Here is a 15,142-nt window from a genome sequence, read left to right as displayed (position 1 = left end):
AGCCCTCTTCTTTAATAGCTAGAAAGTACATTAAAGGGCATAATTAAAATGATGAAGCAGATCCAAATCAAATAATTGATTGAGAGTGTACATATGACCAGGCATTTATATTGCCTAACATTACACTTTGTTTAATGAACGGTTAAATCAGCACACTTCAGGTCTCGACGCATGATTGGTCGACGTGAATGGTCGACGTGAATGGTAGTGATTTCACTATTTTGTTTTACCCGCAAAGATGGCTGCTGCGGAATTTTGTCAAATGACGAGAATCTACTTCATAATTTACTATACAGATAATACACATCATTTGGTTACGGCATTGGCATAATTACCCTCACTCGGTACATCCGTGTACATTGTATCTTTGAAACAGTCCAAACACCCTCGGCTATCTTGGCTATCGCCTTGGGCAAGTTCTGTTCCAAAGGTTACCTTTTGTGGGTAACTCTATTAATACTAATACCCTTGCTGATGAGTATTATTTGTAAATTGTATACCATCCAGCAAGGATTGTTCTTTTTTGCTATATATATACACCACTCATAAACACTTTTTCATCCAAAAACTTCTCATCGACGTCATAAAAGGACAAGATTTGTGCATTCTTTTGGAATACCAGGTTGACACTCAGTATCAATACATCACTTGAAGAAATGGGACTTTACACAGCTCTAGAGAGAAAGACTGAGGAGGTGTACCTTGAGTATAGAGGTACAGTACATTGTACACTGTAGCTCACTGGTAGAAATTTCACCTTGATATGAAACTGAAACCAATTCCTGGAAAACAACAGTTATCACTCCACAAAAACTGTGAAAAAGAGGAAAAGCATTTGACACTTACACTTTTTAATTCTTTTTTTATTTTTTATTTTTAAATGTTATTTGCTGGAGTCACATTCTGGGGCAGTTGCGATGTTGCATGTTTGCATTATATTACATAAAGAGTTTAAATGCAAAAATTGATCTATCCACTTTTATCAACTTGAGATATCTGAGATTTAAGCTGTTGAAAAACAAATAAATAATTAATCTATATATGATTATTTTAATGAAATCTTCAAAAATATTTCTCATTTTGTATCAAAACAAGTGCAGTACAATTGAAAATAATATATTTTTAAATTAGTGACTGTGCATCAAAAACCAACAAAAAGTTGCATGCCCTGATTTTACATTTAAGGACTAATGATATGTCATGTATGTGAAACAGGTCAGCCTACATGTAATCAATCTTGAGTCGTTCATATTTTCTGAAGAAAAAAAAAATCCTCCTCCATCAGTTTAAATTTTGGAATCATAAAAAGACTGGGAAATTGTGCTTTTAGAGTTTTTCTACTTTTTTTTTTAATGCAGACTAGTGTGACCAGGTGATTTTGCTACAACACACATTTCCCATAGACCCCTGAACGAGTATACTCGGGACTCATCCTCAACAGGTTAAAAAACCCTTTTTAACTCTTCACTTTCCACCCTAATAACTTTTGAAAGGATGGTGCTACTGCTTTGAAAGTTGGTATCTAAGTCATGGATAGAATGCATTATTAAACTCATTGAGGACAGGCTGATTTTGCTACAACAGGCATTTCCTATAGACACAAGGGACTAGTCCTCAGCGGGTTTATCAATAGAGCCTGCTCAATTTCAGCTTAATCTAATAATCCCTTTATTGTTGTTGGATACAGTTTGACATCCTGTTTTTGTCCTATTCACTGCACAGAGTATGGCTTGGTGAGATTAAGCGCTTGAATAAACCCTAATACTTAACCTGTTGAGGACGAGTCCCTGAGTATACATGGGCAGGTGTCTTCGGAAAATGCATGTTGTAGCAAACTCAGTCCGTCCTCAATGGGTTTAATAAGAATCTCTTCTCTCAGTACACACTTTTCCCGAGTGTGCTTTCTTTCCAGTATCTACATAGTATGTAGGTTTAATAGGAGAGTCCATTTGAATTGAGTTTTGCATCATTTTAAAGCTTAAGTCTGCACTTTCAAAATCTGCTCTAAACTAAAAATGCATATCTAGTGAGTTTTTGTTGGTTTTTTCATTTGGTAATGACCTGATATTCTTAAAAAACATTCTTTAGAAATGGCATTAGGTATCGGTTTTTGCATTCAAACTCTTCATATGGGTTTTTATAAACCAGACCTACATGTATCACAGATGTTCTAGACAAAGCTCAAGGGAAGAGGTACTCACTCTTGGCACTGTCCACTCCCTCCTTGGAGTCGCCCCCCTTGTGACCATCCCCTCCGCCGCCCTCCTGGTTTTCTCCATTCTGCCCCTCCTTGCCGTTGGTAGAATTCCTCAGGAAACCCTGGGTGCCGTTGACTATCACGTTGTCCACTTTCTTCTCCAACTTTCCCAGTCTCTCCAGGATGCTGTCTAGTAACACTGCCATGGTCTTTTTCAGGTCTGTGGGAGATGGACATTCAAACAGAGAAGTGGACAGACAGACAGACAGGGACAAGAAGAGAAATGGAAAGAAGCAGAAAAACAGAGTTAAAGTTCAAATCCAAGATCACTGAATGTTTGTCATATGCTTCCAAAACATGTCTTTGTTTGGATTAACACAGATATTGAAGTACACCTGTAGGCCAACATAGCTGTACTACGTTTCATACATGTACATACATGTATTCCAGTTTCTACTGACAACACAATGGACATAGAGGTAGAGTTTTTGTGCTTCAAAAAAAAAAAATACACCTTTAGTATCTTACCATGCCTAGGCAACCTTTTCAACAGAAATTTGTAATCCAAGAATTAAATTAAGTTCTGCTATACCGGTACTGTAATTTGTCCATGGGGGGATGGATATTTACCCGAAACCATATTCAAAGCCTATTCAAATCTAAATGTAAAACTAGTGAGGTATTAAATCATTTCTACATCACGTAGCTGCAGCCCGGGCACCTTCCAGACACTAGTCCATCTGTAGGTCTCATCAACAAGCATTGACCAAACAGCACATAACTGTGTAATTAATGAGATAAATGCTGCAGCTCACCCTGGTAACAACAAGAGGACTAATGATCATTAAAGGACAAGTTCACCTTCATAAACATAAGGATTGAGAGAATGCAACAATATTAGTAGAACACATCAGTGAAAGTTTGAGGAAAATTGGACAATCGATGCAAAAGTTATGAATTTTTAAAATTTTTGTGTTGGAACCGCTGGATGAGGAGACTACTACAGCTTGTGAGCCATATGCGTACAACAGTATAAAGAAAATGTAAAGAAAATTCAACATATTTTCACTTTTTGCGCATAATAAAAGAGCACTTGACTTGCCTCTTTCTAAAGGCAGGGGGAATAATATTACCCATAACATTTGTCGGTAACGAGTCGGGGGAATGTGTACTTTTTTCAAAAGATGAAATTTTGTGAAATTCTCTTTATATTTTCCTTATATTGTTGTACGCATGTGACATCTAAGTTATTCACACACTGCAGTAGTCTTCTCATCCAGCGGTTACTGCATAAAAACTTCAAAAATTCATAACTTTTGAACGGATTGTCCGATTTTCCTCAAACTTTCAATGATGTGTTCTACTAATATTGCTACATTCTCTCAATCCTTATGTTTATGAAGGTGAACTTGTCCTTTAAAGGGTGTGTACAGTTCTGGTCGAGGTGAAGATTTAGCTTTTAACGTTTTATGAGATATTCAGAAACCACTCTATGAGATGCCAAAGAGCATGCAGTTCTAAGGGGTATCAAAAGTTAATTCGATGAAAATCGGTTTTGAAATGGCTGGGATATCCAAAAACAAGGTGAAACAAAGAGATACTAATAAAGTTGGGGCATGTCGCCTTTTATTATCAGCACTTTTTGGGATATCTCAGCCATTTGAAAACCAATTTTCATCAAATAAACATTGAATCCTTCTTAAAATTACATGCTCTTTCATATTTCACAAGAGGCTTTTCATTATCTCACTTAGGAATGTTCAAAACATGAATCCCTACCTCAACCAGTACTGTACAGTCTCTTTAAGCTCCTCGTAGACTGAAGCCCCCCAAAACTCCTCATAAACCTATTCACATGCACTGAGATAACAGCAATTCCTTATTTCAATGTAATCACCTTCTGGAATCTTTATAAATACTCACAACTCCTCCTTCACAATGACTCATCACGGAATAACTTTCCCGGTATGGCATTGCAATTTGCTTCAGATGCATTCTACTCCACTACATACAAAGTTTCTTGTATGTAGCAGTTTTTTTGTTTTGTTTTGTTTTTGTTTGTTTTTTTTACATACAACCTGTAGGACTATACAGAACTTTGATAAAAGTATTTTCCCACTGATCAAAACTGCTAATTAATCAAATTTGAGAAGTAAACTTAATCCCTGCACATACAATTTAATAAACAACCTTTTGTATTTCAATTCATTGAAAAACATGTTAAAAATGGGAAATATGTTCTATATTTTGATTACCAGTAAATAGGCAATACCTTTATACATTCTGAACAAACTTGCATCATATGTGTTTCACTTTTCATTTTATAACCTTTGTTCAGATTAGGTGAAACCTACAATACACAGTGATAGATATGATACAAATATTGCTACAACGTATGGTAGCCCCCACCCCCCCCCCCCCAAAAAAAAAGTTTTTTGTGGCAAGGAAATGTCACGTAGAGTACATAGATGACAAGATTACAGCTACCTTTTTTACTTGAGACAAGCAACTTTCCAATCCAAATGCATGCAATCCCCTGACATTTTTACCAGCAAGCAAGCATACATTGTACATGTACATGTACGCCTATAGCAACTTATATGTTGACTGTACTTTATCAAATGTGATGCGGAAGTCAAAAGTTCAGTTTGATACATTGTAAAGTCACGCAACACTTGTGCAGAAAAACAGGGTACAATCGTACAATCAAACATTTTTTTACATGAATGAATTCTATCCCAGATTCAGAGAGAAACTTGGACAATAGAATCATCAGGCGTATCCCCACATTACAGTTGTATTTATAAACAACTCCTCCTATTACATGTATGAGCAAACCAATGACACACAAAAACTCAATGATGACAGGCTATGGTTTCTGGTTTTCTTTGTTGTCACTGCACATTAAAGTACATGATGTCCAAACAACCTGTGCACACCCACAATGTACATTTTTTACTTTGTTGTCGATCTAGAACTTGTAAATATACATAGCTGCACACATTATGTGCCCACTCCATGATACAAACTATTATGTGCATTTTTCAAACTAAATTGAATGATGCATGAGTACACTATAGGGGAGTATTGAAACATGCCATTTCAATAAAGATGAATGGTGTTCACAATCTTAGAATTAGATTCCTGAAATATATAAGCAGCCATTCTCTATTTCCCCCATTCCTCCCCCCCCCCCCCCAATTTTGTGGAAATCAAGGTATTGTCACCATGCTAGCAAACCAATGTACAAGATTTTATTCATCAATGAGATGCAAAAACTAAGTTTAGTCATGAATCCTGTCTTTGGAATGTGTATTTTTATGCTGACTGAACACACCGTTTAACAGTACTTCTTTTTTTTTTTCAGAAAATGAAATCAAACATACAGTGTATTTAATTTATGCACAAGGACAAGGTATTCAGTGTACAGAAAGACGGATCATATACATGTGAAGAGGGAAATCTAAGAAATCACTTTCCATTGTATTCAAATGAGTGAACAATAAGGGTTCGGGCTGTACATGTAGGTGCCTGTAGCTTTGCATCACACACATTAAAGGCATTATTTACCATTTTGCAGATGAAACAAAAACCGCGATTCAGTGTTTCAAAATAGTTCTAAAATGTGAGTGAGGGATAGAAACGACCAATGTAAAAAACTGAATCAGTATAATCAATATTTAGTATAATACCATACAAAATGTGAACAACAGTCTTAAGAATGTTCCTATATCTAGACTAAACTGTCTGCAGTTACGGTTTGATGAAAAAAATAGTGATATCTCCTTCTTTATTGCAAAATTGTTACATGGTAGGATGTTTTGTGATACAACTGACCTACATTTATAGTGTATGTTTATACAATGTAAATGCATCAAATGTGATCTTGAATATTCTTTAAATCACTGCTCCCAATGGTAAACAGTAACCTTTAAAGACAATGCACATTTATACAACATACAGTACTTCGTAGTGCAGCTACTGTGCAACTAGACATCCATGTCACATTGTCAGAAGAACTTTGTCAGTTTTACAGTATTTGTATGACAATGTCTACACTGCCTTGTCAAGTTGGCATTTTCCACTATTGTTTTGTGTCCATTGTACAACATACAGTTAAAGGGATAGTACAGTATTGGTGGAGATGAGAATTGGGCTTTTACCTTTTTGTGAGATAACAAGAAAATACTTATGATATAGTACAGAGCATATCATTTTAAGAGGAATTCAAAGTTTATTTGATGAAAATCGGGTTTGGAATGACTGAAACATCCAAAAACAAAGTAAAACAAAGCATTCGTAATAAAGTGTGGGTCCCACACTTTATTAAAATTGCTTTTTTTGGATATCTCAGCCATTTCAAAACCAATTTTCATCAAATAAATATTGAATTCCTCATAGAGGTTTCTCATTATTTCACCAAAAAAATGTTTAGATAGAAACCCAAAATTGGGTCTCAACCAAAACTGTATGATCCCTTTAAGTGTACAGTATACTGAATTAATACAGGGTTGTGTGGAGCCGAGGAGTGGGGGTATACCACTGGCATCCAATTCATTAGAACGTACACAAACTTTTGTGTGCCTTACTGTAAAAGTGGATATTTTCGCGCAACTAATTTTTCGCACTTGGCCGGTAAGAAGAATTTCGCATGTTTTTAATTCCGCGGAATCAAGACATCACGCACAGGAACATATGGCTAGCAAAAATATTCGCCTGCTTTTATTTTCGCGGTAGTTTCTGGTTGCGCGAAATGCGCAAAAATTTCAAAACCGCAAAAATTTCCACTTTTACAGCACATCGTAATTTCCCAAATCTTGGCTTTTGCGAAATGTGCGGAAATTAATATGCATATTATTTAATTAAAATTTTTGGTTTTACAGGAGGATGCTCTTAGAGGCAGCAAGTGTCAAGCCCTCCCCCTGCCCTTTTCACATTCCCAAAATGATAGCATGAAAAGCAATAACCCTCACCATCCCATTCCCCCCCCCCCACCCCGAAAAAAAAAAAAAAAAAAACTCGAATGTAACGATAATGTAGAGAGATGCGTAGCAGGCAAGTGTCAGACCCTAAACTACTCTCTTGGTAATAAAACCTTTCTCCTCCGTGTTTCTGTATTGCAGGTACTCAATTACACTGTGTATACGCTAATCTCTCAGGGTATCATGGGAAGATTCAACAAGTAATCAAACTTGTTACACTGGTCAGCTAAAAATTTTCTTTCACTTCAGTGAATGAGCCTCGCTTGCATAATTTCTCCCCTCCACTCTTCTGCGGTGAAAGTACATACAGTGTATGTTGTACACTACACTGTAGTAGGCCTGTTATGGCGCATGCAAGAATGGCAGCAAGACACTGTTGGCATGCTGACCTTCGCTTTTCACCTAGGAGTTTACCCACAATGCCTTTCATGCTGCAGCATCACATGGGAGTTCCCAGACCTAGTGACATTCTAGGAGTTTACGAGGGACAGTTCGAGGGTAATATATCTGAAAAGTCATCCAGCATTTTGCCTGTATTTCCCTTGTGAGATCTTTTGTACTACAAGATCTCCTAGGTTCACCTGAGTGCACTTGTGAAATTTGCTATCATGAAAGGGGTAGGGCCTAGTCAGTAGTACCGGTATTGTTACTATGACAGAGTGCTAGTCTATTAAATTCAAACCTTTCACTCGCTATGAGATGGACACTATCCATAGTACAGCATCAGGCTTGGGGAAAGCAGCTCACAATATGTGATTCTGCAGCGAAAAAAGCGTGTTTGGAGTTGTACAGCTCTGGTACATCTTTGTATTTCAAAAAAAAAAAGAGAAGATAAATAAGCAGTGAAATTAGTTACCATAATTAGCATGCTGTACAAGTGGTACAATGTATCTAAATAGGCTTTAAAGTCAGACTAGTGCTCTGGCCATTCCCCTTTGAAGGAGATTAGAGGAGTCAAACAAAAAGGGTTTGGTTAGGCAATGCATCTTTTAATAATGTTGGGTCTTGGGGTATCTAAAATAGGTCTTAAAATCAAAATTCCTCCAGCTCAGCTTTTGAATAATTCAGTGCTTGCGGTGGACAGTAGAAAGTATGCCTGTACAATTGCATCTTTACAAGTATGCAGCACTTACAGTCTTCTGTTGTTGTTGTTGTTTGAGTTTATTTGTTTGACTGATTGTCTGATTATCATTGCCACATAAGAATATAATTCTGTTATACACTTGTATGTACACTTGCCAATAGTCTAGCTTCAAGATCATTGGAGTTTTCTGTTGATACCTGTTTCAAACATTTTTCTATTTCGACAATTAAAATCTATGGAAGTGGCAAGATTTCACGACAGACAGGTGTAGTACTCTATAAAATCAATCCAAACACACACATAATATCAATAGTGTTGGTTGGCCACTTCACTGGGTTAGCACCCTGTTCTTTAGTTGGGGTATGAATATTACAGAAAGTTGGGATTTTTCAGATTTGTGGGTTGTAATTCTCTCAGTGAAGGGACCTCCATTCAATGTCCCATCTCAGAGATGGAGTGTTTTTTGCCTCTTGCCAGAGGAGACAGTATGATTACACGCAACATTGCTCCACTAGACTTGGGAATCAAACCCGGATCATTTGAATTGGGTAGCAGGGCACTATCCACTGAGCCAAATCACCGCCCACCGAAATCACCCCCTCCCCCCATCAACATCACAAATCTGATATGATTCACTACGTCTTGCTGAAACCTGATCAAATTGATTTCACTGCTGAATTTCAACCCAATAAAACTGTTATGTTATTGTCCTTTCTATTAACCCGTTGAGGACAGACTGATTTTGCTGCAACACGCATTTCTCATAGACACCTGCCCGACTATTCTTGGGACTCGTCTTCAATGCGAAGCTTTTGATATTATGAGCACACTAATACTACACTCACCATAACTTGAGTAGGACTCCGGTAAATTCTTTCCTCCGCCCTGCTCTTCTGCCAGTGCCTTGACATAGCGCTTGCTCAGGTCCAAAATCTGTTCTTTGAGTTTCTCGCTCTCGGGGACATCCGGCTCGGCCCGGAAGAGAGTGAAGGTGAAGAGCGTGTACGTCCAGAGGAGCATCGTGAGGAACACGAAGACGCCGAAGCGGCGCGACAAGATGGGGGCAGGTACAAGACATGATCTTTTATTTCTCCCTTGACTTCTCATACTTCTCAGTCTGAAGAGCACACCGAAGGAGGGGTGCTGGACTACCTTCTAAGCGCCAATGGGAATCTCTGACCTGCTGGCTGCACTTTCTGGCACATGCTTACATCCCAAGTATCACCTGTGGTAACACATTTTGGTTGCATGGAAACCTACAAGTACTATCAAGTAGATCAAGACACAAAAAGCTTAAAGATCTTTCTTTCGCTTGTAGCTTTTATATATCCTCAAGGTGTGAGAGAAAAAGGGTATTGTGACCTTTTCAATCTGTCATAATAATGATAAAATGAAGGAAAATAAAGAAAAACAAGTGTCATGGCATCCTGCCTTAAATGATGGCTTAATACCCTTGTAGTAGTGCTGCATGGATTTACAACAATCTTTAATAAAGTAATGCAGTGGACTCAGATGAGGAAAGAAGAAGTGTGACCTGTCACTTTCTCTGAAATCCACTAATGATTGGTGACTGATGATTTAGGGAGCTATGTATCTTGACTGCAGCCAAATTCAGCACGAGGTTTACAGAGAAGTAAGTGATGTGGCGGTGAGCTGGTTTCAGCCGCAGGCCTTGCTCAACACCTCGGCATGTCGGGTTTCTTGGGCCAGATAAGATCCTTGGCTGTGTTAGCCTACTCCTGGGACAATTTGTATGACGTGTTGCGCTACTCCATGCGTTTGCCCTGATTTCAAACCTCTCCTTCTTGTGGACAGCTACATCAGATGGTTAGCATCTCCCCTTCTCCATTGTGGACAAATCTGTTAAAAAAACAAAAACAAAAACAAAAACAAATTAAACAAAACACACACAGGCATTAATAACGAATAAAGCCAACCACAAAACAAAAAACTAAAAATCTACGAAATAAATACAAATGATGGGAAAGTCAAAAGCATCACACATTTAGTATCTTGTCAAGAGAACAAGAACATCGCTTGGAAAAGAAAGGAAAATGTGCACATACAATGTACGATATGATTTTCTTGCTCACAAGATACTCTTCTTGAGAAGAATGGCTTTTATAAATTACCAGTCCATCTTGCTGCACAAGTCTATCATCCAGCCTATGTGCCTTATCACTTGATAGAGGTTGATCAGGTACAGTTGTACAGTGGCTTCTCAATCCTTCAATCAGTGGACATGTCATGATCTTAAACACCCATCCGTGATTTCCATAACACATGCACACGAAACATTGCATTCACTGACATTGCTATACATTGTATGCATGCACTTTTATACAGTATGTAGGCTACTGTTACAGTGGGCATTTTCGTGGTTCGTGGTGAGGAAATTTTTGCACATTTCGAGCAACCAGAAGCTAGCGTGTGAATTAAAAGCATGTGAATATTTTTGCATGCCATATGTTCCAGTAGTTACACATATTTATTCTAATTCCGCAGAATGAAAAACATGCAAAATTCATCTTACCCGGTCAAGCGCCTAAAAAAATTTAAAAATTACTTGCGCAAAAATATCCACCTTTACAGAACTTCTTCTTATGGGTAATCTGCATCCCTAAATGCTGAAGATTACCACAGTCTGTCCTTAGTGATATTATTAGTGGTCACTATACATTCTAGTCATTTTGTGTGCATGTGTGCGTGTGTGTGTGTATGACTACTTCACCAGGATATCACCCGGCTCTTTATGAGGGAAGTGAGGCAGGTTCTTTCATGCATGCATTTAGAATGAATAGCTCTCTCTCTTACAATTTATGGAACTGATGGCTTTAAAGTCTCTCCTAAAAGACTTGACAGTGAGGATATCTATAGGCCTACTGTATAGGCTACGCCGAATATTTTGCAAAGGTTTTTATTTTCGCGAATTTCGCGAGTCAGGTGCTATTCGCGAAGTTACAGACACGGGAAAATAATGACCCTGATCCCGATAGATATGAATGTCACGCAAATGTAGGCATTTCTCTGTTCAGTACAGTACTCCACGATTGCGAATTCATCCACTGGTGAAATCGTCAAGAAGTCCCAATTTGCAAAAATTTACACTCGCTAAATACATTGTACATGGCGCATACAGTACATAATGTAGTGCCTTGCCAAAGGGCATTACTGACAGGGCTGGGGCTTGAACTCAAGATACATGGATAGAAGCCTATATAGATGGTCTCATTTGTGTGGCCTTAAAAATAAAGAAATAAAAACGCTCGGTCATCGATAATGACAGCTCCTCGCCAGCCGAGAGTCAAGACAGTTACCATTCAATCCAGAAGCAAGGCATGCAGTACTGATAGAATTAAACAGACTAACCTAAAAGATGATGCACATTCTGATTTTATATACAAAGGTACCCGTGACAAATCCTGAATGCCCGGATACACTGCTCTGCTGTGTATGTAAATACCATACCAACTGCTCATCCGACGTGTGCATGCACCATCCACCGTGAAAGCAATGTATTGTAGACCAATAAATCTGCCTCTTGTTCGGTGGCCTCTTGTGTATGGATTGGTAATTAATACAGTCTGCGCCTGCTGACTGTATTTATTGGTACCGATCCATACAGTTAACAAGAGGCCACGGATAAAGAGACACATTTATCAGTCTAGAGACAGTGGAGCGCCCCTGGCCCTGGGCTGGGTAAACCTTAGCACATATTGTCATTGATAGTATTTAATTAACTGCTTCGGTGCTTGTGAAGTTGTGTGTGCATATATGCCACCCACTGCAGGTTTCAATTCACAACTTGTGAATGAGTCTCCCCAAAATGTACACTACTACAAGTGTTAAAAAAAGCAAGTTTAGTCACTTCTGCCAGACAGTGACAATTCAGATGCAAGTACTGAAGTAGCTGTACTGCCTGTAGTAGAGTGAAAAAAAAAAAAATGCATACCGGTACCGATAGATAAATGTATGTTCAGGCTTAACGTTACGGGTAGACAATCGGTAAACACTGCTTTCTTTGAGAAACCATTGTAACAGTTGTTAGACACCCTCCTCGAATGGCTCTCGAATGGCTCTCGTCTAGAATAAACAAAAAACAAATACCGGTAAATGTAAGAGTGAATACGTACTGTACCTAGAAGTGTTTCTCCGCCCTGTGGTGACAGTATCTCGAAGTGTTTTTCTCCGGAGAGTAATTTTAGATATCAACACGGCAAGAAGAAAATTGTACTGATCCACTCATCGTCGTTCCCTGCCCTATTCCCCCTGCTTCGCTAGTCGTTGTCCTTTGAAGGTTGATGTGCATCACCAATCCCCACTCGTACTGCACTACTGCACTGAAGCCATAGCGCTAGCCAGCAGACTTCCGTGCTCGCTCGTCCGTACCTGCGTCGTCGTCCGTATGTACAGCACACAGATTGTACCCCTCTAAAATCTCTTTTGAACGTTGTCCCCATTCCTCTCTCGAACGGCCGGATTCAGCGACTGTGTTCACGTACACTGGGTATGCCGATCTATGTGCACACACATTGCACACACATTGCACCTTTGTGGGGGGGGGGGGGGGGGGGGGGGGGGAGGGGGAGGGGAGGGGTAGAAAGAAACATATTTTTATACAGTGTACATTTTGTTTTTTATTTCTAAGAAATTCATAACACAAGTACAGTGTATTATGAGATTTACAATGATTATTTAGAATTCATGTTTCATGCCCAAGTAGACCAACTTCACTTCAGTCCTATATTTGATGGTGTTTTTTAAGGGTATATTGTCGTTCTGCTCTCTAACCATTCATTTTAGTTTGAATTGATCCTCGCCCTATGGGCAGACTACAATTTTCAACGTATTCATGACTGCAACATGTTGCACATACTATCCAGAAATGAAATATAGAGGAAAAAATGATAAATGAGAAATAGGCAAAGTCGCCCTTAAAGGGATCGTATATATACTAGGTGTTTCAAAAAACATTTCCCACATTTGATCATTAATAGTTCAAAACCTATTCATCCGATAAAAGTGTCATTGATATGAGTAATAGCTTGATAGTGTACAATTTGGTTGAAGGTGATTTGCACGTGAAAGCATAAATCAGTTTCATTAAATCTAAGATTGATTTTGAAGTAAGGTTTCAGATTTTGGTCAAATTTTAACCCTCTGTACAAAAATTGAACTTTGCACAGGAACCAATGATGTGTATGTGAGTGTGTGCTGACAATGGCCCTGAACAATGGACATGCCTGAACCACCTGTTTGACTAGGCGTCAGTCTCGCGCTCCCTGGCACATTCGAATGCTTAATCAATAATTCATGTGGATTGCCCTGGGCACTGCTAGTCTGAATTCATGCACGGTAAAGTGCTTGCAAACACCACATTTCGTTCCAGCTGGCAATCGTTTTCAAATTTTGCTTCACATATCACTAAATTTGGGATAGGAATAAGAATAAATTATCTAAAGTTCCTCATTTTAATACAACTGTCTATTGATTAAATAGTCTGACAAAAATTTTCGCTTTTTCGATAAAAAGAGATCATTTTTGGTAAAGAGTTCAGCAGCATTTATCATTGGGGCGATTTGTTTCACAGTAGATTAATTTAAGGCTCCATATACACAAGTGTATACTCTTTGCTTCCTGTCACCATGTTTACAATAGAACAGAAGGTATTCATTGTAATTTCGTTTTTCAGAAGTAGGGAAAGCACTGTCACGACTCACCGACAGTATCGGCAGGCGTTTGACTTTACACAGATACTGCCAGAGGCTGAATAAAGACTAGTTGTGATAGTGGAATTTCTCATGAATAACCAAGCATTCAAACCCTGGCTATTGTTCAGGACCATTGTCAGGGTGTTAACCACACACTCCCATACACACCCATTGACCCCTGTGCAAAGTGAAATTTTGTACAGAGGGTTGAAAATAGAGCAAAATCTGGAACCTAACTGTGAAATTAATCATGGATATCATGAAACTGATTTATGCTTTCATATTTAAACTACCTTCAACCAAATTGTACACTATTCAGCTATCGCTCATATCAATGACAATGATATCTGATATATAGTTTTTTAATTATTAAGAATCAAAAGTGGGAAATGTTTTTTGAAACACCTAGTAGTTTTGGTTGAGACTTAACTTCAGGTTTTTATCATTTTTTGGTGAGATAGTGAGAAACCTTTTATGAAATATGAAAGAGCATGTAATTCCATAAGGATTTCAACGTTTATTTGATGAAAATTGATTTTGAAATGGCTGAGATATCCAAAACAGAGTGATCCTACTAAAGAGTGTGGGACCCACATTTTATTACGATCGTTTTGTTTTACTTTGTTTTTGGATGTTTCAGCTATTCCAAACCCAATTTTCATCAAATAAACGTTGAATTCCTCTCCGAAATGGTATGCTCTGTACTAGTTCATGAGTGTTCTCTTGGTATCTCGCAAGAAAGTTAAAGCCCAATTTTCATCTCCACCAATACTGTACCATCCCTTTAATTGAAAAAAATAACAATGAATTAATAATAAATTGCAACTAGATAGGCTGCATTTTCATTTCATCATAGGATTTTCATTCACAATGTATTCATTATCATTTTCAACAAGGAATTATAATTGTTAAAACATATCACGCAAAAACATTCAAATCCGTGCGTAGCCTTACATTTTCGAAATGACATGCCCCATCAAGTGTCAAAATAATATAATACAAACACAGTCATATTGTGAAGCTTGATGCCTGATATTTTTTGCTAAATAGTGTTGTAAATGTTGAAAATGGGGGGGGGGAGCAAAAAAGCAGTGCTCGTCAAACTAGGGCCCTGATTTATCCACTTTATTCTAGCATCAGTTTCAAGTGTAACACAGACAGTGGAAAT

The 15,142-nt window shown here is 38.1% G+C and overlaps 1 protein-coding gene across 4 annotated transcripts in view; it reads right to left on the bottom strand.

Annotated features, from left to right (window-relative positions):
- The window catches only part of LOC139730358 (alpha-1,6-mannosylglycoprotein 6-beta-N-acetylglucosaminyltransferase A-like), a 44,726-nt gene extending 32,080 nt beyond the window's left edge, over positions 1 to 12,646 (bottom strand). For 3 of the 4 annotated variants that reach the window (XM_071641224.1, XM_071641227.1, XM_071641226.1), the window contains exons 1-3: positions 12,402 to 12,646; positions 9,109 to 10,123; positions 2,202 to 2,417 (exon numbers count right to left, since the gene is read on the bottom strand). In XM_071641224.1, coding sequence (XP_071497325.1) covers positions 2,202 to 2,417; positions 9,109 to 9,370 — 478 coding nt within the window. In that variant the 5' untranslated portion in view covers positions 9,371 to 10,123; positions 12,402 to 12,646. Of the gene's footprint in view, positions 1 to 2,201; positions 2,418 to 9,108; positions 10,124 to 12,396 lie in introns of all 4 variants that reach the window. The other variant, XM_071641225.1, reaches the window with a different exon arrangement.
- Between the last annotated feature and the right edge of the window lie 2,496 nt (positions 12,647 to 15,142).

Source organism: Diadema antillarum, unplaced genomic scaffold (assembly GCF_040938485.1).
Source record: "Diadema antillarum isolate AM-2024a unplaced genomic scaffold, OU_Dant_1.0 seq00000303_RagTag, whole genome shotgun sequence".
NCBI lineage: Eukaryota > Metazoa > Echinodermata > Echinoidea > Diadematoida > Diadematidae > Diadema > Diadema antillarum.
This window is presented reverse-complemented; position numbering and strand designations above follow the sequence as displayed.